General features: G+C 37.7%; 3 protein-coding genes and 2 pseudogenes across 3 annotated transcripts; 3 read left to right on the top strand and 2 right to left on the bottom strand.

Annotated features, from left to right (window-relative positions):
- Nucleotides 1-3,937: 3,937 nt before the first annotated feature.
- Nucleotides 3,938-5,478, bottom strand: LOC144663520 (adenosine receptor A1-like). The gene has a single exon (XM_078524490.1). The coding sequence runs from the start codon at nucleotides 5,416-5,418 to the stop codon at nucleotides 4,408-4,410; it is 1,011 nt and encodes a 336-aa protein (XP_078380616.1). The 5' UTR covers nucleotides 5,419-5,478; the 3' UTR covers nucleotides 3,938-4,407.
- Nucleotides 5,479-7,883: 2,405 nt separating this feature from the next.
- Nucleotides 7,884-8,797, bottom strand: LOC144663099 (octopamine receptor beta-2R-like; annotated as a pseudogene).
- Nucleotides 8,798-13,895: 5,098 nt separating this feature from the next.
- Nucleotides 13,896-15,347, top strand: LOC144662617 (uncharacterized). The gene has a single exon (XM_078523468.1). It carries the CDS (start codon nucleotides 14,162-14,164, stop codon nucleotides 15,104-15,106), a length of 945 nt encoding a protein of 314 aa, XP_078379594.1. The 5' UTR covers nucleotides 13,896-14,161; the 3' UTR covers nucleotides 15,107-15,347.
- An 802-nt stretch (nucleotides 15,348-16,149) lies between these two features.
- On the top strand, nucleotides 16,150-17,755 carry LOC144663814 (uncharacterized protein KIAA1958-like; annotated as a pseudogene).
- A 2,241-nt stretch (nucleotides 17,756-19,996) lies between these two features.
- LOC144662916 (melanocyte-stimulating hormone receptor-like) lies at nucleotides 19,997-21,723 on the top strand. Its single transcript, XM_078523851.1, has one exon. The coding sequence runs from the start codon at nucleotides 20,223-20,225 to the stop codon at nucleotides 21,279-21,281; it is 1,059 nt and encodes a 352-aa protein (XP_078379977.1). The 5' UTR covers nucleotides 19,997-20,222; the 3' UTR covers nucleotides 21,282-21,723.
- The last annotated feature ends 2,505 nt before the right edge of the window (nucleotides 21,724-24,228 follow it).

Raw genomic sequence — 24,228 nt, 5'->3', positions numbered from 1 at the left:
AAGTAACGAATAGAGCCCGAAGAGGTCATTGTATCGTGTGTGCACTCCTTAAGTTTTTGTGCAATCCCCCCCGGGGGGGGGGGGGGGGGGGGGGGGGGGGGGGGGGTATTAACCATTCCCAGCTTTATGGCTATCCCATCTTTAAATCCAAACGGAATTATTTCTATTGTATTTTTCAAATTTAATCCTTAAAATTGCTTTTCTTAGCTCGTACTTCTTATAGTGTCATATAAAAGGAAAGGATTTCCTTCACAGTACCATCCAAATCCCAATTTTAACTGTAATAGCAGATTTTCCATTAAGAGGGTTTCAAAGGGGTGGTGGCTTTTACGGTTAACGGTTGAAATTTTGGCTTTTTTACGGGCTAACGGTTAATGTATTTCCATAATGGTTAACAGAAGTTAAAAGTTAATTTTCATTGTTTTAAAAAGTTAAAAATTAATTCCATTATTGAAAAATATATTTTAGGTCTCGGGCCTCTGGGACGATGAAGTGAACTAGTTTGGTTTATTACAATTACTGACCGATTTTTTACGGTTAACATATTTTACGGCTAACGGTTAAAATTTTCCAATTTTAACGCCTACCGGCTAAATTTTTGGCCGTTTTATGGTTGTTACTAGCCAATCACCTAAGCAAAAATGTTTGTTTTCTTGACTTAAAGTGCAGCTATTAATTTAAGCAACAGTAATCTTGGATCATGTTTAAATAATTATAGGCTGCTAAATTGCCACTTGTACATATAAGTGAAATAACCTATTATTAGGGAATTACAATATGTAGTGTGCATTTCTTTTTTTATGAAACTTGACAACAACTGGTTATGAGATTTTACCGTAACCATCAAATATTTTTTGTGCGCAATAAGCCGAAACACGTCACGCCGGATGCAGGTAAAACTGGGGAATATTATATTATATACCCCAATGAGTTTTCAAACTTCGCGATTTATATTCGCACATTTAGATTTCATCGCGAGTGATTGTTAAATTAAATAGAACTGAACATTTTAAGCAGACCAACAATAGTTTGAACGCCGACATAATTACTTTAACGTGTAAAGGAGCAATGCCACGGTATTTTCAGTCTTTTTTTCTGATTACTTTCGCATTGAAGAAAACCTCACAATTATAGTTTTCTAACATAGGAAAACGCCAACGGAGTAATACAAACCCAAAAATAATCAAAGATTGATTGGACTGACCAAGATTAAGACAGATTACAACTGACAAACTTGAAAAAAATTGCCAATTTTTTCAAGATGCATTGTCCGTGACATTGCTCCTTTAAAATCTTTGACGAAAGGTTTCCCAAAATAAGCGGCATTGTGTAAAAATATTTGAAGGGTAACCAGGTAACAAACACAATAGCCTCCATCATTTGGCTTTACAAATATGCACTGAGTTGTGTCCTTGGACATTATCTGTTCCTCGAATCGTAAAGACCACAGTTTTCCTCGAAAACTGTTCGCTTCCCGGAACAAACAGCGGACAAACATCAGTGCAAATTTTTGCGCCAAATCGAGGCTATTGTTTATATAACTTAAGGTAACTAGGCGAAACAGACGACACCTAAATAGATTGGGTTGAAGAAAAAATAAAAGCAATGACCAGTTTATTGGAAGATAAAAGAGCAGTTATCAATCGAGTGTCGTAAAACAAAAATCAAAATAATCACCCTGGCCGCCCATTACAGGGAGGGCAAACAATCTAGGAAAAAAAAAAACAATCTAGGGAACCAATCAAGTCTTGAGGTAAATGCATGAAGCCTTTGCGAAGCGCGGAGAAATGAGCCCGAGCGATGGAGTCACGTCGTGTTTTGGATTTACTTCTGATTGGTAAAGACTGAGAGTGGCGCGAGTTTTTTTTTAGACCAATTGCGTAGTAATGCAAAACCAAAGTAAACGCGAATTACTTTCGACACTCAATTGAACATCGCTCTATTAGATGTTGATAAACTAAAATCACATTACGTGACGAGAAAATAGTCATTTTTATGATTTCGAAAAACAAATATTTCTTGTCTTATACTGTATCACTCAATATGTTGATCGTACTCCAGTTATCATTCTTTAAGAATAAAAGCTGATTAAGATTTGAACTGAAGATATGCTGGTAATTTTTTATTAGAGTAAAACAAAATCTCATCAATCCTGTTTGGTTTTCACGTACCAGGGTTGTATCAGCAGATTCGTTGCTCCCTTTGCAAGGGTTGAAATAGCATTTGGGATTCTCCGACGGGTTTTGTTTATAAACGTCTTAGAGCAACGCCATGGGGCTAAATAATCGTGTCTCCGGTCCCCATTATTAATATCTTAATAAAGGTATTCCGTTTATAGGGGCATTAGACCAAGACGATCGACCTTTCGCCGGAGCAAAAGTTTGTGCCTCTTTTAAAAGCGGGTGACGTGTCCCCATAATAAAGGTGTCCCAAAGAAGAGGTTCCATTTTGTAATTAACTGTTCGCTTGCCCTCTGCTTCTGTGATGACCTTGAAATTTTGTCTCATCTTTGGGTCAAAATCGCTGCGTTTTATTATTAATTTTTATTTCCTTTCTACAATTGCAAATGGAAAGAGGAGAGAAATAGATGATGTATATAGCGTTTTGTTGTTGTTCTTGAAAAAGCACCAGCAATTCACAAAGAGCGTTCTCTGCCTCCCCCGATTCCTCTAAGGGAAAAAAACACCAATTGATTTATGTCCGTCTTTTCCTAACATTAGCGTTGTGACAGATAAAGAAAAAACTTTTAGAGTCTCGTATTGATTCCCTCGCAGGAAAGCGTTACAAGCAAAAAAAACGGCAAATTGCATGATATGTGATGTTCCAAGACGTTACGGTCACATTTCAGGTCACGGCAGGTATGGTCTACCCTTACCACGTCAACTTTTGCTCTCGTTCGCGAGATGGAATTTTCAACTATTGATTGTAAACAAAATTTGAAAAGAATTTACCATTTTTTTGGCATCGCTCAATCAAATTTCGATTTTCAATTAACTGGAAGTTTAATTCGAAGTTTGCAACGGCGAATTAAAGTTCTGTAAACGATATACTATTTTTTTTATCTATTTTACAGCACTATAAAGGAAAAGTAGCATTATATGGATAAGACAATTTCCAAATCTTAATTTTTTTTTCAAATTTAACATTTTTCTCCAAAAATTGGAATTTTGTGTGAAAATTAATTTAGAAAAAATGTTATGCAAAATGATATTTTCGATACGAATGACACACAGACCCAAGTTGCTTATTGCTATGGAAACTGGATTTAGCGCCTAATCTAGCTGTTGACAAATTTCACTTTCTTCTCGAAGTACTTTCAGCTATGGAACTGAGAAATACCGCTTTTAGCTAATGCGACATTATTGAACGTTTCTACAGTTTTCCATTTGTACAACACAAGACGGATTTAAGAAGCTTGAAAAATCTCTAGCTGCCAATAGCTACTGGAGAACTACAACAATACAAGCTTGAACAACAATGCGTGGATGCAGTAAATTATAAAAGTGAGAGACCTATAGGTGCTCAAAAAGAAGAAATCAGGCACCTTACAAGTGATATGATTAACCTTTTTTAAATTAATTCTAAGAAACTTAGACACAAAAATCTACATTGGAAATTCTTTGGTGCCTGTAAAGAATAGCGCGTGAACGATGTTAAGGGTTCAATGATGAGGGCCTTATTCACGATAGCCGCCAAGTTTGTATTTGTTTTATAACGCAAATTAGGCACATGATATCTGAGGGGGCAAACGAAGCTTAATGGGCAAATTTTAGCTGGTTAATCTTATCATGTTTGATATTTTTTTTCATACCATGATTGAGTTTCAATAATGTTGTAAAAAATATTTTTTCTAAGTTTTACGCAATTTCGGCGCTTATATAAAATATACAATCGGCTTGCGTAGCTAAAAAGTCAAGTTATCGGGCAACTATTTCAAACTTACCTCAATAATGAAATCATTATTCCATAACCTGGATCTCAAATGTCATTTTGGCGCAGATAGTTCACTATTTCGACAAGCCGATTTTCCGAGAAACGACACCATTTCAATGTTTGCCAACTGGCAGAAGACTTAGCTAATTTGCAATATAACATGAAAACCATCAAGGCGGCTATCGTCAATATGGTCTATTACAGAAAATCAACTAATTCAAAATAATAACAACGTAAGTTTTGAAATCAATTAGCTTCTTATTCTTTGAAATTTTTTTCACGCCTCTATATTGGGAGCAGAATGATGCAGATTTTTACAAAGCAAAACTAATTTTGTTTTCTAAATAGTTTCCGATTACTGACGTTTGAAACGACTTCAGTAAGCGCATTATTGTTTCGAACCAAAATTAATATGCCTGAATCGAACTTTCGACCCATGACCAGGCAATGATTTACTGTATTTATTTGAACGTCTCAAAAGCTATGTCTTCTTTTCCAAAGTCTTTCTTTTAAAACTGTCTTTACTGCCTGTCGCAAACTTTTTATCCTCCAACAGTAAACAAGAGGGTTGAACGTGCTATTGAGAAAAGCAATCGTTGATGCATACAAATAGCCTGTCTTCACAGGTGTTGTGTAACCCCAGACCTTATGTGCTAACTTTACGCACAAGAAGGGTAAAAAACATGCAGTGAAGAAACCAACCACGAAAATCATAGCTACTGTGGACTTCTTGTACCGTAGCATGTTCTTTAACTGGCCCGTCTTTTCTTGCAATTGTTGACTTGACTTGCTCACTTCAATATTAATTTCTACGATCTGAATTCGGCTCTCGTGTTTCCTAACGCACCGTAAAATCTTTATATATGCCAGGTACGTAGAAAGCAAACTGAACGAAATCACCGCGATCGAAATATTGTTGTAAATAGCTGGGGTCAGGAGAGAAATCCGAAACGCGGCCAACACGATGAAAACGATCCAGGTGCACGCGACCGCGAAAAGAACACGCCTGGCCGTAACAATTTCGTTGTAGCGTAAATGGAAGTACAAAGCTAGACACCGTTCCACGGCTACTCCAGTCATTGTAAGCACTGAAGCGCCCGCAGTTATGTTTCCAAGGGATTCAAGCAAAATCCTTGTTGGGCAGTACATGCCGAAGCGGTGCAAAAGCTCGCCGATCTTGTGAATAACAAAACAGGGCTGCGCCAACAAGCCAACTGTTAAATCACTGAAGGCGAGGCAGCAGATAAAAACGTTTGACGGCGTATGAAGCCATGGGGTTTTCCAGACGCTGTAGATCACAATAAAGTTTCCAGCGACGGCTATCGGGGAGGAAGCAATGTTGACAATCGAAGTTACAATGTGAGCTACGAAGAGGTATTGCGCTGGATTAAAGTTTACGTCAAAAAGAAAGCATGTTTCTTTCTTGAATGGAGTGACCAAGCGCACTGAAGTATTGGAAAAGTTTGCATTTGATTCCAGTGACATGTTGTATCGCTCTTTTGTTTTGAAGGTTGGTGAAACTGAAATAATACGAATCCGTCTGAAGCAGGTTCATCAACTTGTAAAGCGGTGATAATTGGGGTTTCAGTTTCTTATATAACTCGAAAATAGACACATTCAAGCATTGGTCAAGTAAGGCTTAATGTTTATTGACGTTACAGCTTGTCCGTGCATGCATCTTATTGGTTAATTTCTTCGTGATGTCATCGATCCGGCACTGTTTATATCCTTCAATTGTAAATTATCTAAGTATCGAAACTAAATAGAACATTTAACATTTGTATCATGCAAAGATGGACCCCTAATTAAAAGTAATACAATCAAAAGTTTCTAGACTGTGAAGAGTCGATATTTTTTTTACGCTGAAATTGTCGGGACTTCGCGTTTGAAGGCCGGCTCCCCATCTTCATTAACTGAAAAGAACTTTGATATAATTTAATCTAACTGCTCTTTCACCGGATATTTCTTGCACGCTGACGCCTTTAAATAATTATGCACATATATCTTTTTTATCCTAGCTGGAAAAGGAAAAAAAAAATCATTTAGTCGATTGGCCAGTTCTGCTATAATGCACCGTGACATTTGAACTCAACAGTTATGACCAAATTTGACCCAGGCTCTGAAAGGGGCCGGGATTGTGCGTGATCTGTGAATTGGTCAAAATTGGGCGCGTTATTGCGTTAATATTGTTGATGTTCAAACAAGGAAAAAACGCTAATGGATAAAATGTGTATTCCCCCGAATAATAAATTTCAAAACGTTTGGCAACTTTTTCTCACACATTTATATAGATATGAATCAAGCCTGCGAGCACAACAGTAAAATTTTCTTATTTCATTTTTATTTTTATTTTAGCCAAAAAGACGAATTCGAAAACGAAAATGGTCTGGGAGATGTACTTTGTTAAAGATAAAAATGTAGTACTGAGAGTTAAAAGCTTTAAAACATCCTGTGTTATTAGAGAGGTTATTCATGACGTTTACGGAAAACGACAAACGGCAAAAAGGAATTTAAACTTTTGCCGTCTCTCTTCAGTTGTGTATAAAGTAGAGTGAAATTATTTGTATTTGCAATGAATAGTAGGAGACGTTATTCCATTTTTGTGTGCTTTATTTACGGATTAAAAGAAAAGAACTCAAAATCAGAAATTATCTTTGCCGTTTGCCGTTTGCAGTTAACGTCATGCTTAATAACCGCTCTATCGGCCCAAAACGATAGCCACTTGATTTAGTTTTTGATTGACATTTCATTTCTTGTACATTTTCCGATCTTTTTTGAGCAGTCCTAGCATTCGGCTGCTTTGAGCGAAGTTGTTTAGCTAATACAGCTTCTCTCTCTCGGCTATACCCTTTCTAGTTTACCAACCATATTTTATTAATTTCAAAAAAACATATATATTGGTGTAGATGTAATAAGGTAAAACCTTCTATTATTATATTTAAGGCTCAAGTTGAGAAAATTTACCAACTAATATTGCCAAATCTAATAATAAATGGCCTGTCCATGAAAACAAATGGGGCAAGTATGTTGAGGTATGATAATCCTTTAAAACTGCGCAGAAGTCTAAGAAGTTTAATTTAGGTAATTTAGAATAATTTGTTGCAATCTAGAAAGGGTCTCTTGTGCTTGTAATATGCGCGTAGTTTTTTTTGTATGTGTATGTAAGTAATTGTGTCTTTTTTTTCTTTGTAAGATGTAAGAAACTTCCAATACTAAATAAAAATATCAAAATACAAAAACAAATACCCTTTCTAGTTTGTTGTCAAAACGGCCAAGCTACTCTGAAGACTGATGTTTACTAACCCTGTACTGGAGGGGCTTAACAAGTCAATATATAATGATCATAACAACAAAGCACTTAACCTGCACTTAACACTTGTATGTCCCTGATCGATATTAAGCTTAACTTGCGTAGGAAATGCCTGTCCTTTTTATTATTTGGCCACGCATAATAACGGGCGACATGGTGATATTGTTATTCCGTAAAATCAGTAAAATAGGCCCCCTCAGGGACTAACAGAGTATTAATCATAAAAACTCAACGAAGCAACTTAACAAGCACCTGCATAATATTTTACAACACGCATATATATTCTCCTTTTTTTTAAGATGGAAAATATATATATTTTCCTTTTTTTAAGATGGAAAACGTTTATACAAATCCTCGTCATAGACGGCTCTCTTCAAGAACTAAAAGTCTCGTTTGTGTTACTTGCAAAGTTAATTTTAAAAAGAAGCATTACAGACGAATTAGCGTTTTTTTCTAAAAGGATTTTACAGTTTCGTTTTACCTTGTAAAATCGTTTTTACAAGTAACAATTCTTAGTTGTTTACTCTGTTTCAGTGGCATGCCTGTAAACTAGCTATCTCGAAGAGATACATTGTATAAAACTAAGTGCATGACCACTATAAACAACATTTACATTTTTACGAGCTAGAAAAGATAGTTTTTACGAAGTGTAGCTTTGTAGGGTAAAACAATTTATCTCATCAATAGGTTCAACTTTGTTTTGCCTTTTAACGATGACACAATAAATACGTCTTTTAATTTCCTTCTTTATGTCCCTCTTGTAAAAAGCGTAGGCAAAAGGATTAATGGCAGAGTTTAGAACTAGAAGAGGGATTTTATATTTCTCGTCATAACATGGTTCACGGTCTTTGAAAATTAATATAAAACTACAGCGCATATAAAATCCGTAACACAGTAGAAACAAGCCAATCACAATAGCCATTATTTTGATCGCGGACTTCTCTTGAGGTTTAAACAAAACACGATGGTTAAAACGCAACTGTTTTGTTGTGATGCGGGCAGCTCGATCGTGCTTCCAAACAACATGTAGCATGGATGCAAAACAGAAGATCAAAATGAAACATGGGAGAAACTCAAGAAATGTTACACCCATCCAAAACTCAATGTCAAAGAGGAGAGATGCTTGAAAAATAAACCGGTTTAGTGCCGAAACCATGCTTATAAAAGCAACTGGGATTCCCCAAGATAAGGAAACCATTTGAATGACGCGACGGCGCTTCATAACTGTCAAGTATCTCAAAGGCTTGACAATTGCTATGTATCGGTCCAGTACCAAACTACACAAGTTCGCCACGGACGCGAATCCAAAAACAGCCACCTTGCAATAGATATTCAGTCCGATTGTGCGTTGCAGCCAGTTGCCATCTCACAGAAGAACATTGGCGGAATAACGCTCATCCCGACACAGAAATCCGCCACTGCGAGCGAAACGACAAATGCGTTGGTTTTGGTGCGAAGCTGCCGTTTTCTGCAAACAAGGAAGATGATAAATCCATTTCCAGTTATGGTCAGGATGGAAAGAGACCAGCCAAGAATCCAAAACCAGGTTCCCATTTCCACAAAAACTTCTCAGCACTGGTTTGTAGTTTTTTTCAAAACATAATATGTTGAGTGCATTACTGCAATGATCTTTCATTTCTTAAAGACATCTGTTCATCATTGTATATAAACTTTCTCTTGACGTATTAACATAAGGTAATTAACAATTATTGCACTGGCTGAAAAACTGAGTTAAGGTGGATTTCCACTGACGTGTAATTCTTTACGTGCGTTTACGCGGGAGGAAAAATTTAGAGAAAATGTATGAGGACCTGTGTGCACGTTTACGCAAGGCGTTCATACATTGTCTCTAAATTTTTTCACACACGTCAACGCACGTAAAAAAATTACGCGTCAATAGAAATCCAGCATAAGTGAGAATTCAAATCGGTATTGGTGACGAATATCTTTAACTAAAATAACTAGACAACATGGATTAGATAAAAGACAAATTTTTGGAACATCCTTAATGTAAAATAGCTGATTTTAAAAGTCCTTTGGAGAGATAACAATGAAGCGAATTGCCTTCGAGGAGTTGCCACTCGAGGAAGTTCTTTAATGACAAGATTTCATTTCCTTTGCTCGCATGGTTTCTCGTTAAAGCTTTCCTTCTAATAAAATCGAATAACAGGCCGCATAACGCTTTCAGTCACCCACTTCCCAGTAAAATAACGAGTAAGTCAAAACGGCCGAGAAAAAAAAGCTCTCTTATTATACGACTGAGGTAGACAGAGGGTCAATAACTTTTATCGACTAATCAGATTGCACCATTGCCAGTCCAATATTCTCTAAGTATTGAATCGGGTATTGTCCTGAACGATCCCGCGCGTAGTAAACTGTTTCGTGCAAAAGTATAAATAAAATAAAATAAAATAAAATAAAATAAAGGAGTAACAGCGACAGTAACAGTAACAATAGCAATTACAATAATAATGATAATGATTATGATTATGATAATGATGATGATAATGGTAATTTTAATGATGATGATGATGATGATGATGATTATAAGATAGAACAGTAACCTTTCAATCTAATCCGTCCACACCCTTTTGAAGTTCGATTTTATAAAAATTCACGCCAACAGTTGTTGCACCATTACAAAACAAGATTTGACTTTCAAACAAGCATGTCCTGTGAACATCTGTGTCGCCCTATGCAATAAACTTAACATTCACAATAAACTCTTGTTGTCCGAGCTTTTTAGAGGCTCTATTTTGGTATAACCTTATTTTGCACCGCACCCAGTGGACACATTATCACATGTCACTTGACACATGTAAAAATGTCGTGATTCTTTAAATCTATTTTACGGCGACACTATTGGTCAATGAATACCCCAACTTTTAGGAAATCTTCTAATACCTTTTAAGTAGAAACGTTGGCGTGAGGTCAGTTAGTCCAAAAGTAGACATTTGAGAAAAATCCACTCTAACATGAAAACATGAAAAAAACCTGGGGTGGCGATTCAAGAGACGTTTTTTTGATAAGCAATTACAGCTATCGATCTGTACATGTTTCTACAGCTTTTCGACAAAGTATCATCCATATAGTAAATAATAAAGATGGTAAATTTCAAGCTCGGTGATAAATAGTGAAGAAATTATTCAACATGACACGAACGTGGTACAAAGAAAAAATCTGAGTCCCCGACGGGAATCGACCCCATGGCCTCCCAGATACCGGTTGGGCGCTCTAACCAACTGAGCTTCGAGAGACTCGTTGTGAGCTGGGCCATTTACTAGGTTGATATATGACACGCGTCCTGCATACTGCTAGGATCAGCAATGTCGAAATCATCAAATGTGTAGTAAATAATTAAGATTGTCCCACGCTCGTGTCATGTTGAATAATTTCTTCACTATCATCCATATATTTCAAATAAGTATAATTTTCAGCGGTGAATTCAATTCTGATTAATCGAGAAGCTCGGTTTATGAAGATTTAGTATAATTTCCAGAGGTGAATTCAATTCTGATTGGTCGAGAAGCTCGGACTATGGCGCAATATTCACCGCGCCAGGCGGTGAATATTGCATCTCTAGGTTTGGCTACTAAGCCATGCCACGTTTGCCATCCAGGCCAGTGAACATGGCGGCATTTGCTGCATGAAAATTTCTCTCATTTAAAAGAAATAACTCCAAATCCTGGATATTTGAAACATTGGGAATTTTGCAAATTGACTACCAAGGCTTTTGGACCGAAAATATTTTCAAGAGATGGTTTTCAAGGCATTACAATTGATCGTAAACATGGTGGTTTTGGAGTTCGCACGCGGCCATGTACTCAGTCAGATCGACTGACAAAAGATTGTTTAGTTCTCTTCTCACCGGAGATAGTAATTTCGAGAGGATACACACAATTGCTCAGCAGTCACCAACGATTAAACAAAGGTAGCAGATATCTATCTTTTTCGTAGTGTTTTTTTTTTCAGTTTCCGATTTATTGCTAAACGTTGAGTGTAAATTACGATTTAAGCGATGAATTAAACTGGTTTACACGTATGCAAGCGAGCACTTGTGTTTCCTTTTATTGTTATTTTGCAGTTCTTGATATTCACATCTGAAAAATTATACTAAAACAATTATTCGCCTCAGGCTCAGTGATTATTCAACAATAAACACTGAGCCTGAGGCGAATAATTATCAAATACAACTATATTTGTAGTCATTTCTGACCGTTAAACAACCGTTGCTATGGCTGTTACTGTGTAAACAAACTTCTTCCACTGTGTACATTCCTTGGATTTCACACCCATCGAAAGGCAAAATTATTTCAGAATGGTTTATACCAGTGTTCAGGGGTTTAAAAATGACTTTTTCATCAACATCGTCATATTCTTGGCCATGCGAGATGTTCCTACCCGGGATGTTGCCGCGCAAAAACTGTTAACGTGTTTACCTTTTCTGTCGTTTATGCTACTTTCTTAGCATAAGTGCAAAACCAATGAATTTTCTTCTTCTTTTCATCTTCTTTACCATAAAAGTTTTGTTTCTTTCATCTCAGGGTGAAGTGCAACTTCGTTCCCAGGGCTTTTCCTGCCAGTTCGAAATTACCATGGGAAAAGCCCTGGGAACGAGATTGGGTGAAGCGATAAGACATTCATTCATGTGGTTAATAAAAATGTGATGATCCTTTATTTTGCTTTAGTATTTGCCTGTCAAAATGCCTTTTTTAATTAAAAGAAACTAGATGCTAATTCCATGCCGTGTTTAAACACAGCTTGCGATGCGCAATTTGGGGCGGCCTTTTAAAAGAAAATTGAAATTTGCCAAAATCAATAACCCATTTAACAGTAGGATGATAAAACAGATATTTCTAGCCAGCGGGAATTCCTTTTATGTTTTAGCTCCCCGCTTGTTATAACTTTTGTGATTTTTTTTTTGCTAGATGTACTCGCTTTTTAACATCATTGTGCATCTCTGTGATTTTTACTTGACAATGTCTTCGTTTTTCAGTACCTTTTTGCAATTGCATGTGTTTTCAGATAGTCAATTAAATGCTTATTCTTTAATAATGAGTTCAGGCGACAAAGATAATTAAGCCGAACAAAACTGAAAAACAAGGCATCATTTATTAATTGAGTGTTTCTCGCGGCAGTTCATTCTATGCTCCGAATAAATCGAGAATAAAGGTCTTAAAATCGGATGATCTTCAGCAATCTTCGGGAGACTGTCGGAAATATTTGTTGTCCACTCGGTAACATTCAAAAAACTTTGCAAGACTATCGAATCATTTTCATAAGTCCCGTCCGACTTCGGAAAGTTTCGGAAATCTTAAAATCCACATTGGAAACTTCGATGTTCGAGTTCCTCGATCGGCTGATTTGCTCTTTAACGTACAGATGGTAATGTGCAGATTCACTAGAACAAAATTTTAATTCGTGAATGATTTTTAGATACTTACGTTTTCTATAAAACATGAAGCAGGGTAGCACTGGAATGTCTAAATAAGTTTCTACCATATAAAATGGCAACTTTTCAAGATGAATTATTTCAAAATAATTGTTTGCGTAATATTGGATTCTACGTCTGCTCTGATTGGCTATTATCAAAGTATATTTAATGACTTTGAATTCTCTTTATTTATTAACTATTGAATGCAGTTATTTTGAGTTGCAGACTGAACCAAAACTTGCTTAGCGGCCATTTTTGAGGATATGATAAAAAATAAGATTCTACTTTCTACAAATGCGCAAAATGAACGACATCAGAGCACAAAGTCACGGAATCCAAGTTTTATTCCTTGAAAGAGATTGGTAAAGGAAAATTGTGAAAAGGTCGGCGTTATAGGAAACTTATTTACCCAGCATAAATTTCCGACGTTTGGTTGCGTTGGCGCCAAAACGGTTGACAGACGCACTGGGCGATCGACTGAGAGATATTCTTTGTTCTCAGACAATGAAAAGAAATTAACTTCGCTTCCATTGCCAACAAGGTAAATTTAACCACAAGTCTCGCAGCTATGCTGGAATTAAATCCTGCTCTAATTTATAAGAAATTGAACAAGATAGCGCACCAGGAACGTCCACTGAACTTTCGACTTGAATTCATGTACAAGCTTAGAGATACCAAAAAATTAAGTGAGCGACGAAAAGTCGACGAAACCCGATAAAGAACGTCAGAAGTGCAATTTTTTAATTAACAAGCCACAAAGACCAAACTGATAAATACAAAAATCCCAAATTAATACTGTCGTGTGACAGTTCCGTATGACTAAGACACTAAAACAAAATGAAAAGGATATATTAGACTTGCCATCTGTTTTGGAATTTTGTTTTTACATTTGCGCAAATTAAAATGAAAAAAGTGCGAAACTTCGAAAGGCTTAAACACCGCATGGACAGGCCGGAATTTTGTAGTTTTCTTAAATTCGGAACGGCAATTTTATCTGATAAGAGTGATTTGTTACATGAAATCGTTATTCTTCTGCGCCCGATTGCGGTAAATGTGGCACGAACTACGATGTAAATTCTCTCAAGTACAGTGCGTGGGTTTCGATGCATTAAAAATTCTGATCCCATGAAACGTCCAGCGTTTGAAACTAGAGAAAGAGAGTTTTAAACTTGCTGAGTAAATACATTTACTGCAAAAAGTTATTCATTGGCTCGCCAGCTAGTAATTGCTGATAGGCGGCAGGTGCGATGATAGCTTTCAATTGGGTTTACTTGCCTGCGCCAAACAATCATTTTTTTCTTTATTCTGCTGTTATCGGTGGTTTTTGTCTATATGATTACATGGGCAGGGGGAAAAAAACGAGAAAGAAAGAGTCTTGAAGCGGTTGATTAACAACGCAAAGGCAAGAGCCAAAGGGCCAGAATGACGATTCAGTTTTTTCAGGATCCAACTTTAAAAACTCAACACTACTGGAAGTAAACGAAATGAGAATGAATTCAAGCTCTTCGGACAATGAGGCAATCTCCTTTAGATGTGCATTTGTTAACGTTACGTTTTATCTCGATCGCCAAGAGCTTGTGTTGAACATAGCAACTTGTGCACTGAACGTGTTGTTCGCTATGAGTTCCACTCTGCTCAATAGCGTGGTGCTGTTGGCCATTTGGAAGACTAGAGCTTTGCACACTTCATCAAACACTTTACTTAGTGGTCTGGCCGCATCGGATCTGGCAGTTGGCTGTGTAGTTCAGCCGGTGTATATAACGATGAAATTGCTGCAGATTCAACAACATCTAGGACCTTATTGTGGTGTCAGGATAGCTTCGGAGACTCTCACTTTGGTGGTCTCTGGGACTTCGTTTCTTACGTTAACATTCATCGCCGTTGAGCGTTATTTAGCGTTGTATTTGCACCTTAGATACAAAGCCATCGTAACGTGTAAGCGGGTAGCGATTTGCCTGGCTATCTCGTGGCTGCTCCCAGTTGCATGGGCATTAACCAGATTTTGGGTGCGTTCTCGGACATTCGCCGCCATTACAGGTTTAGTCATCATTATTTGTTTATTGCTCAACATCTGGGCTTACTTCCAGATATTCCGTTTTGTCAAACGTCACAAAACGCAGATCGAAAATATAACTTCAAGCTTGCAGGCATCTGGCTCAACAGTGGAAATTTCAAAGTATAACAAAACGGTGGTCACCATGGCAACTCTCCTACTGATTTTGATTGTCAGCTATGCGTCATTTGTCGGCGTTACCAACTCAATAGCGTTTGGTTTTGGCGGGAAAAACAGACAAGCGCTTTTTAGAGCTTACACAGTTTTAGCTAACTGGATTTTCGCTACTTCTTCTTTGAACCCAGTTTTGTATTGTTGGAGACTGCGAGAAATTCGTCAGGCAGTGATTAAAGTAATTTTCAATGAAAGTCAGTGAACGTTTTTGGATCTGACTATAACTAAACATTTTTTAAGTACTTGGTTCCATCTTCAACTACAATTTACTTATTTTTATGTATTTGTATACTTAACTACTTGGTTGTATCTTGTTTTCCACCTTATGTGTGTTACAACCGAGATAAAGCATGACAGTTAATTTTTGTAACAACTCAGATCGTTAAGTTTTGCTATTCTGAGCAGTTTTTTTGGCTTGTAAAGTTTACAACTGTAGAGGTAGGTTGCTGGTAGGCCTTTCTCGATTATGCTAGCATTTTTTCGAATTTTTTTTTGGGAAAACGAGCATTTTTTTTTCGTTTTTTCTTGAAAAAGAATTGCTAGCATTTTCTGTCATTCTTCATGACTGTGATCCAGATTTCAGCACTCAGAACTCAGAAGGATAAATAATCCTAAAATTTCACAGTTTTGAGTACTCTATTTGATTGTTTTCTGTCTGTTTCGACTGTTTATGCGTTGTGTTACTTGTGTTGTGTTACTTGCGTGTGTTTTTTTTTAGTTTTTTTTTTTTTTTTTAAATAATATTTTTTTTTATTTCTTATTTTTATAAACAAACAATTATTAAGTATCACCTGTTGTTGATATGAGCATATAATGTAAGAGTTCGTACGTTTTGTTTGAAATAAAACAAAAGCATTCTTTGGAATTCAAGTGGCATTTTTTAAAGAAATCAGGCATTATTTTAGCATTTTTTTTGGCTTTATGCAAGAATTTCTAGTAGCATTAAATGCCAGTTTTACTAGCATAATCGAGAAAGGCCTAGTTGCTGGCCGTAATAAAACTTTATGAAAAGAAAGTCAGTTTTGTCTTCTAGATTACGACTCAAGCTTATGGTAAATATTGTACTGTCTGCCCCTGCCATGACGGCCTCAATCTCTCAGCAGACAGGTGAGACGAAAGGTGATTCTGACGTTTGGGTTTTTTTTTCGCAAATGTCCCTGCTTGTAAAAACAATTATTATATGGCAAAGCCAGTCTTAGGCAAATCCGAGCGTCCTCGTTGGTTCTTTCTTGGTTGGGATTTTGCCATACGGACCGTTTCCATGGAAACGGTCCAAGCCGTATATTTTTTTTCCAAAGCCGGCAAATTCAAAATTTTCAACTAAAATTGCGGGAAAGAAAACGTGTAAAACTGTATTTTTTTCTTGAAAAGAAACTACCTAAAGAGTGAATGTTTTCGAAGAGCACAACATGGACGAAGAAGACGAACATTCGCCGAGCGAATTTTATTATCCTGAAGATTTAGAAAATTTAAATGAAGAGTTTGCAACAGGCATCAGCGAAAGCCAGGAGGCCATAGACGACTTTTTGAACAAGCAGAAAACTGAAAACACAAATAAGAAGACGGCAACGGACATGAACACCCTCTTTCGCTTCATGGAAGCTAATGGAATGGAAAACAAAATAATTGAAAGCTTACCTGCGTCCGAGGTTGACCACCTTTTGTCGAAATTTTTTATGAACATACGCAGGAAAAATGGAGGAGAGTACGAGTCGGCAACCATTTCAAGTTTTCAGCGCAGTATACAGCGATACTTAACTGAGAAGAAATGTCCGTTTAACATCCTCAAGGACAATGAGTTTGAAAAATCCAGAAGAGTTTTAGCAGCGAAGCGCAAGTCACCTGTTCACGAGCACGGCAAAGATAACAAGCCTCAAGCCGCTCAGGCCATTGACAAAAACGAAGAAGATGCTCTTTTTGAAGCGGGAGAATTCGGCGATGCAATACAGTTGCTCTTCAAAGAACCCTTACCGTATGGTGGTTTTTGTCATTACACTTCGGTTTCCGAGCAAGGGATGAAAGCCGTAAGCTACGCTGGCGAGACGTTGAGCTTCAAAAGCAAAACGACGGCCAAGAAATCTTGGTTTGGCTAGCCGAGCGAGGTACGAAGACCCGACATGGCCAGGAACAAGGACACCAAAGAGCCTTACAGCCTAAGCTTTATGCCACAAATACGGAAAGATGTCCAATCAACTTTTACAAGAAATTCCGCAGTCATCGGCCAGTGGAGATGAAAATACCTGAATCACCGTTTTACTTGGCGGTCTGGCATAATCGACGCTCAAATGATGAAGTTTGGTATATGAAGGCACCCCTCGGTAAAAATGAAATCGGAAAGTTCCTATCCACTGCAGCGAATGCTGGCCTTCAGCAAGTAGGAAAGAGAGAAACCAATCATTCCGTCAGAAAAACATCTATTTCAAGGCTCCTCGATGCAGATGTTCCGGAGAACTTTGTGGCCCAGCTGAGTGGCCACAAAAGCACGGAGAGTTTACAGTCTTACAAATCAGCAAGTTCTAAACACCAGAGAAGGACCCTCAGCAGAGTTGACCGTTCTGGATTCGGAGAAGATCTTCAAGTAGCCACTCATTCGACTGCAGCAATCGCCACAAGCATGGCCGAAAATTCATTGATGAATCAGTCCAGCGATCCTTTACTGTCTTCTACCGCTCCAGGACCGCATCCAGTTTTTGCAGGTGCAAACATAGGATCCATCAGTGGATGTACCTTCCAAGTATTTCACGGTAATGTGAAAATTGTTCAGAATGAAAAAAAGCGTCGAATTGTTATCGAGAGTAATGAGGACGATTAACTTTAAAGCTGCTTATTTATGAACTGTGCATGTAAAGCTTGAACTGAATGATTCTTTTGAATTGAATTGCACAGCAGCAAACTTTTACTGTTCTTGCAGAAGTACATGATCTACTGCCGTTCTTGGTCCTCTTTTTGTGTGATACTACAGCAGTTGAGACTTTTGTAAAATTCCTTTAAAAATCGCTTTTGACGTCTCGAGAAGTCTTGTTTATACTGATTTAAAATAATTTAGCGTTCAAATAAATTTGTTCTCAAACTCGTGGTAGCTTGTTCTTTCTGAGTTGCTCGCGTCATCAAAAACACGTTGCGGCGGAAGCCCTTTGAATGCAAGCCGACCGGAAGTGCCTACCCCCATAAACAAGCTGCCCCGAATGCCACATAATAAACTACTTACTAACCAAGCTTGCTCGAGCCGTACTGGGGAATATTGGCCCTCGGTCGTTTTTGTGCGGACCTCGCTGCGCTCGGTCCGTACTGCCCCCACCTCGGGCCAATATTCCCCAGTACGGCCCTCGCGCTCGGTTAGTAAGAGGTTGTTATTATGGTCGGTTCTAGTGCGATAGCGAAATGATCTAGGCCTCTGTTTATATTTTTGCGTCGGGCTTCTGCTTCGGCTGATTAAAGACATAACACAAACCTCGGCCTTGATAATTCTCGCTACCATGCTCAACCTCGTGCAATATTTGTTAATTGCCGCGACGGCGTCTAGCGGAAGTATTGACAGCCGAGTGTATTGAAAAGCAATTCGCCGCCGAGCTAGGACGAACTGAAAACATTTTTCAGGACTGTTTCATAGGGTTGCCACAATCAACCATTTGCGGTGAAGAGCGCTTAGCGATCGTGTTTTTTTTTTTTGATACATGTAATCGAAATACAGGTAAAACAAAGCCAAGTTAAGTTGTAGGGCAAATTAATCAGAGCTAAGTTATTACTCTATTAGAAAACATCTTGTTTAGCTGTGGTTTAATGCTCTGGTAATGAATCAGCGATAACAACATCATCACTTGATGAATCTGTTCATACGATAACTCCTTGTTCGATAGTAGCCTTGCATTAACCGAGCTGTTACTGTCGTTTTAGAGAGCACAGTAACTTTTTTGCAGAAAAAAATGCGGAGGTTTTTTCTATTTTCTTGGGGGACGTTTTCTTAAGAGTGGTGAAAAAATAAAATAAATATAAACCGCAAAATTGGAAATCGCATAAATTTTGGTCGCAAGCTACTTTGATTTTTTCCCCCTGAGTCGTAGCAAGCGCAACAGACGGGTTTCCCTAAAAGTGAACTTACCGCGAGAAGCCAGAAGAAGGTAAATTTTCTTTTATGCTGTTTTCCAAAAGAAGCCGTCAAATCAAAAGCGATTCCGCACGAACTGTTGTCTAAAAAGGGGTCATGAAGGAGGAAAAACATGCAAATCGACGTCAAAAGCCCATTTCCGGGTCCTGTTCCAAGCGTCTTGAAAATGTGGTAGCACATTGCCGCAAGAGAAACTCCGGAATTTTTGAAAAAAATTCCTGGAAAAAAAGTAAGGCAAGACTTCAGCTGTCAAAAACTCCAGCGGCGCCCATAATCTTCAGATGAAATTTCTGAGTATTTTTATTCACATGCAGTCGCCATTTTGCAAGTAGTCCATAGCCAAAGATATTTTGTGACGCACCTGAGGCCTTCCGCTACGGCTTCATTAAAACTTCATTACTTCTCCGATATAAAAATTACAAAGATATGAAAAAATGCTTAATGGACATCAAAACGTAAGAACAAAACCCGGAGAACAAAATGAAATAAAATATTTACGTTAATTATAATCATCATATCTAATATATACAAAGTATAAAAATGACACAGATAGCTTGTTCTTAAAAAAGTAAGGCAAGACTTCAGCTGACAAAAAAACCAGCGGCGCTCATAACCGCGGTAATCAAAAGCACTTCACCGCGCTCACCGACCGCGAAATCGCTATTTTATTTGATTCGATTTCGTCCTTGACAGCGGTTTAAAGATTTTTTGAAGCCACCCTATCGTGGAAATGCTTTACAAAATCCTTGTACAAGGTTTAGTCAGTGTATCTTGTATTTTCAGTTTCTTTTGCACGTGCTCCCGATGAAAAATAGTCTTTCAGTTAAACAACAGAATTTAAATTAGAAATTTAACCGGTAATTTAATAAATTCTTTGTCCTTTGTTTCGTCTATGAATCCTAATGGAATTCTCCTCAGGTAGTACACATCTCCGCATGGGATTTGCAACTTTTGTCCGACTTCCTGACATGTGCAATTGAACGACACACTTAAACTTGTTTATACAGCACAGTTTTATAACAGGTCACAGCATGGGTGGCGACGGTAAGGAAAGATTACCAAAAAAGGAACAAAAACACCTGTTATTTTTCTTTGTCCCAAACCTTTCGGTCGCATTAGCCGAAACCAGTTTACTAAATTCAGCGCCAGTAAAACTGCAGGCAGGTGACATCTAGAAAGCATCCTTTCGGAGTGTCAGCGTCGATGTGAATCAATGGCGGTCGACAACAGAACAAACAGTTCTGCCTTCACCCTCGAATGTTTTCTTTTGGATGTTAATTTAGATTTCACGGAGTATCTCTTCATCGCGCACATATTGACTTCAATTCTCAACTCTGTTTCCTCTATCACGGCCGCTGGTGGCAATGGCATCGTAATACTCGCCGTATGGAAGACGCCTGCGCTTCACACGCCGTCGAACGTGTTTTTGTGTTGTTTGGCTCTAAGCGACCTCACCGTCGGCTTGATTGCACAACCATGTTTCGTGATCCACAAAATTGGCGAGCTTCTACACGACTACAGCATGTACTGCACGACGAGAATTTTAATAGAATCGCTGGGATATATAACGGCGGGTACTTCTGTTCTTACTATGACCGGCATTGCGATCGAAAGGTATCTTGCATTATATCTTCATCTACGTTATAAAGAAATCATAACCACGAAGGGCATCTTAATCGCTGTATCGTCTCTATGGGTCTTTTTCATCTTGCTGGCCGCTTCCCGATTTTGGATCGCGAACGATAACATCTTCAACAACATTGCTATTACGGTGATCTTTGTCAGTTTGATATTCACTTTCTTGGCGTACCTGAAGGTGTTGAAATACGTTCGCCGCCACGAGAACCAAATAAGGGATCAGGAAAACTTTCAAACGGCAGATAGCTGTCCGGTAAACTACCGTCTGTCAAGGATTATGCGCTACAAAAAGTCCACTTTGACAATGTTGTATATCGTAGGCATTTTCGTCCTCTGTTACATTCCGTTTTTGTGCGTGAAAATTGTTCACAAGATCGACGGGTATACTACAAGCGTTAAAACGGCGTATTTGTACGCGTCAACCGTAGTGTTCCTTAACAGCACTTTTAACCCTGTAGTTTATTGCTGGCGTATACCGGACATAAGAAGAGCGGTAAAAGAGGTTTGTTCGAGTTGCTTTGGAGTGAAAAGGCCAGCTGCCTTTGCTACAGCGAACACGGGGTTTCATCGTAGAGGCGAAATGAGCGTTAGTTTTAATGTAACACGGAATTCACTTAGCATTATACCGGTCTGAAATCGACATTTCATGTAAAAAGGTATATGTTCATATATTCAAATCATATCGAGAAAGTATTTACTCAGGAGCAACATAATAAGAGACTTAGACGTCGATCTTTCAATGTGTCAATTTTTTTTATTTTAAAATTCCGGCTAATGTATCTTTCTTGCCATTTTTTGTCTAGTTTCCTTTTACCTTTTGGCAAAGCCAAATTGGAAAAGGAAAGTGTTTTCATTGATGGGTGAAAATTCAGTTCATATTCATATTCACATCGTTGTTTAAGGCCGGAACGAATGGATGATATCAGCAACTCTGCTTTAAAAATTAGTGCCATATTTACTAGTTAGAGAAGTGACTTTTTTAAAAAAGGAAAAATGAGATTTGTAATAAATTATTAGTGTGGAGGATGAAGTTAAAAATGTAATGTTGGAAGAGATTGAAATAAAAAGGAAAAATAGAGATTCTTATTATTTGCTAATAGTGCCTCGAGGCATTCGTATCTAAAAGCTACTAAGCCTTTATTTACTGGCATTCAATAATTAAAGGTGATTATTTATTCTTTTTGTTCCAAGACATGAACAAAAATTAACACGAAGAAGGCATTTTGGTTTTCTTTTCATTAAATGTATACATTTTTTCTAAACAATGTTATTGTTACAGGACCACAAGCTTATTCAAGAAAGCATCAATAACACCTTTGGTCAAACCTACGCGAAAATTGATTAGAATAATTGAAACGTCCTCGTGTCCAAAGAAAATGTTCTTTATTAATTAGTTTTGGTATTAGTTAGTGGTCATGTCTAAAGCTCTGAAAAAAATAAATGAAAAGCCCTTTCAAAAAGGACAAAAATGGTTTTTGGGCATTTTTAGACTAAGATAAAATATATTTTCATTTAATTAAGGTTTCAAGCACTCCGTGGCTATTATACGCGCGACTCATGTTATCAGCTGCCTGCATGTTGTGAAAATTATGTAAATATTCAATATTTTACAAGTTCGGGTTTTTAAATAGCAACCCTTCACCGCCTTTTAAAAAAAATCCTCGTAAATGATTCCAATAAATAACGGAAAATGCTTACACTGTTTCTTATCAATAAAATAACGATATTATGACTGCAAAGCCCAGCCGATAAGTTCTTTCGCACACCAAAGTGAAAAATATTTATTTTGTAAGTTAATGTGGCCTTGGACATAAGTGAGTTTGTTTGGGAAAAAGCTTGGTAAATATTTTTCAACGGCGCCTTGCGAATTTGAATAAAAAAGGGAAAAAGGGTTTCGTCATTGTAGAGATGCAAACAGCTGTGTCCGATAATTCATGTACCCAGCTCGTGCGCACGGACAAAATATAGATATGTGATGGCTCTTAACTCAGCAAACCGAATCTGCCATGCATGCTCATTCCATCTTCGACAATATTTATAATATTTTCTCCTATCAGTTCAACCAGCAAAGAGAGATAAGCAGATACACAGAATTCACCGAGTGGTGAAACAAGCTAAAATTCATACTTTGCAGGGAAGTTATCTTTAGTTGATGAATCGCCTAATTCCTAGAACTGGTATTAAAAGAAATGTGTGACAACCAGTCAGGAGAATCACTCTCTCTTGTTTGGGGGCCTTGGAGGTGGAGGGGGGAGGGGGGGGGGGTACTCAAAAAGATTTTATATGGGGAGGTTCCTCCTTGAGGTCATATACCATTTTTAAAAGGTAAACTTAATGTAACCCTTTCGTATACATTCGATAAAGAATGGTTCTCCTTTCACATACTTGCAGAACTGAGATACTGCATTATTGTTCTCATTTGTTTTTTTACTTGGACAACCCCTTAAAATACTTGACTGTATAGACCGTTTGATGGGTCTATTCAATATATTTTAAAAGGTGCTTTTAAATACCTCAATGACAGTTCTTCAGCTACCCTTTTCTTAACCCTAACTCGTGAAACGATTTAAACTTAAAGAAGAATTTAATAAAACAATTATTCCATTCGCTCTTGTTGGATATGAGTTGTTATAGCCAACTCGGCGCTTCGCGCCTCGTTGGCTATTCACCACTTCGTATCCAACGCGGGCTCATAGAATAATTGTTAATTATTTCACCGTGAATACGGCTTCGACGCAAGCAAAAGCACAAACACATTGAATTTTTATGCTCATGCTTGAACTTTTAACAAGAAAAAGCACAAGCACAAGTGTCTATTTTTTTCCTGTTCGCGTGCTTGCGCTTGTGCTTGCGTCGCTATAAGCAATATCTAGCTTGTGTAAATATAAGATATTTGCCTCGCTGTATTCGTGTTTTGCCAGCCTGCCGAACAGCATACAAGTCATTATACAGCGCAATCCCGATCTCTCGAACCTTTAAGGGTGTTGTAAATAAGCTAGGGACTGGGGCCGATTAAGACCTGCGAGGTCTTAGAGACGAGTCTCGTGATTGACACTAAAAACGCGCACAAGGAAGGAATCGAGGGGAGAACTGAAAGAAGTCTGTAGTGCGGAATATATCTATCGGAACACAGAATTATCTCTTAGAGCAACATTGTCATATCTCGGAATCTATCACTAGAAGTCAAAACACAGGTAGTTATTCTTAATTATAGTTTAATTTATTTTTATATATACTTCCAAGAAGTTTTTATTTTTCTATTTTGTATTTTTATTTCGTGACGCATCTGCAAACTAGCTCTATAGCTAAGCGTGCCGACCACGTTAAATAAAGATTGATTGATTGATTGATTGATTGATTGATTGATTGATTGATTGATTGATTGAGAGTATGAATCGATAAAACAAAGGGAAACAAAACTTGGTTAGAAAAATCGGAAGTTCGAAAATCGGTGTTAAAGTTACGCATTATCGGAAACATAATATCTTGAACGGAAGCCCGGTAACGTATTGCTTTGATATTTCCTAGATCAGACGTGTTCATATTATCAGGCAAGCTCATTACTGTGCTCAATTGTTTCA

This window comes from Oculina patagonica, chromosome 8, assembly GCF_052425735.1.
Source record: "Oculina patagonica isolate OP01 chromosome 8, crgOcupat, whole genome shotgun sequence".
NCBI classification, from domain to species: Eukaryota; Metazoa; Cnidaria; class Anthozoa; order Scleractinia; family Oculinidae; genus Oculina; species Oculina patagonica.
Note: the sequence above shows the minus strand (reverse complement) of the source record. Positions and strands in the feature narration are given on the sequence as shown.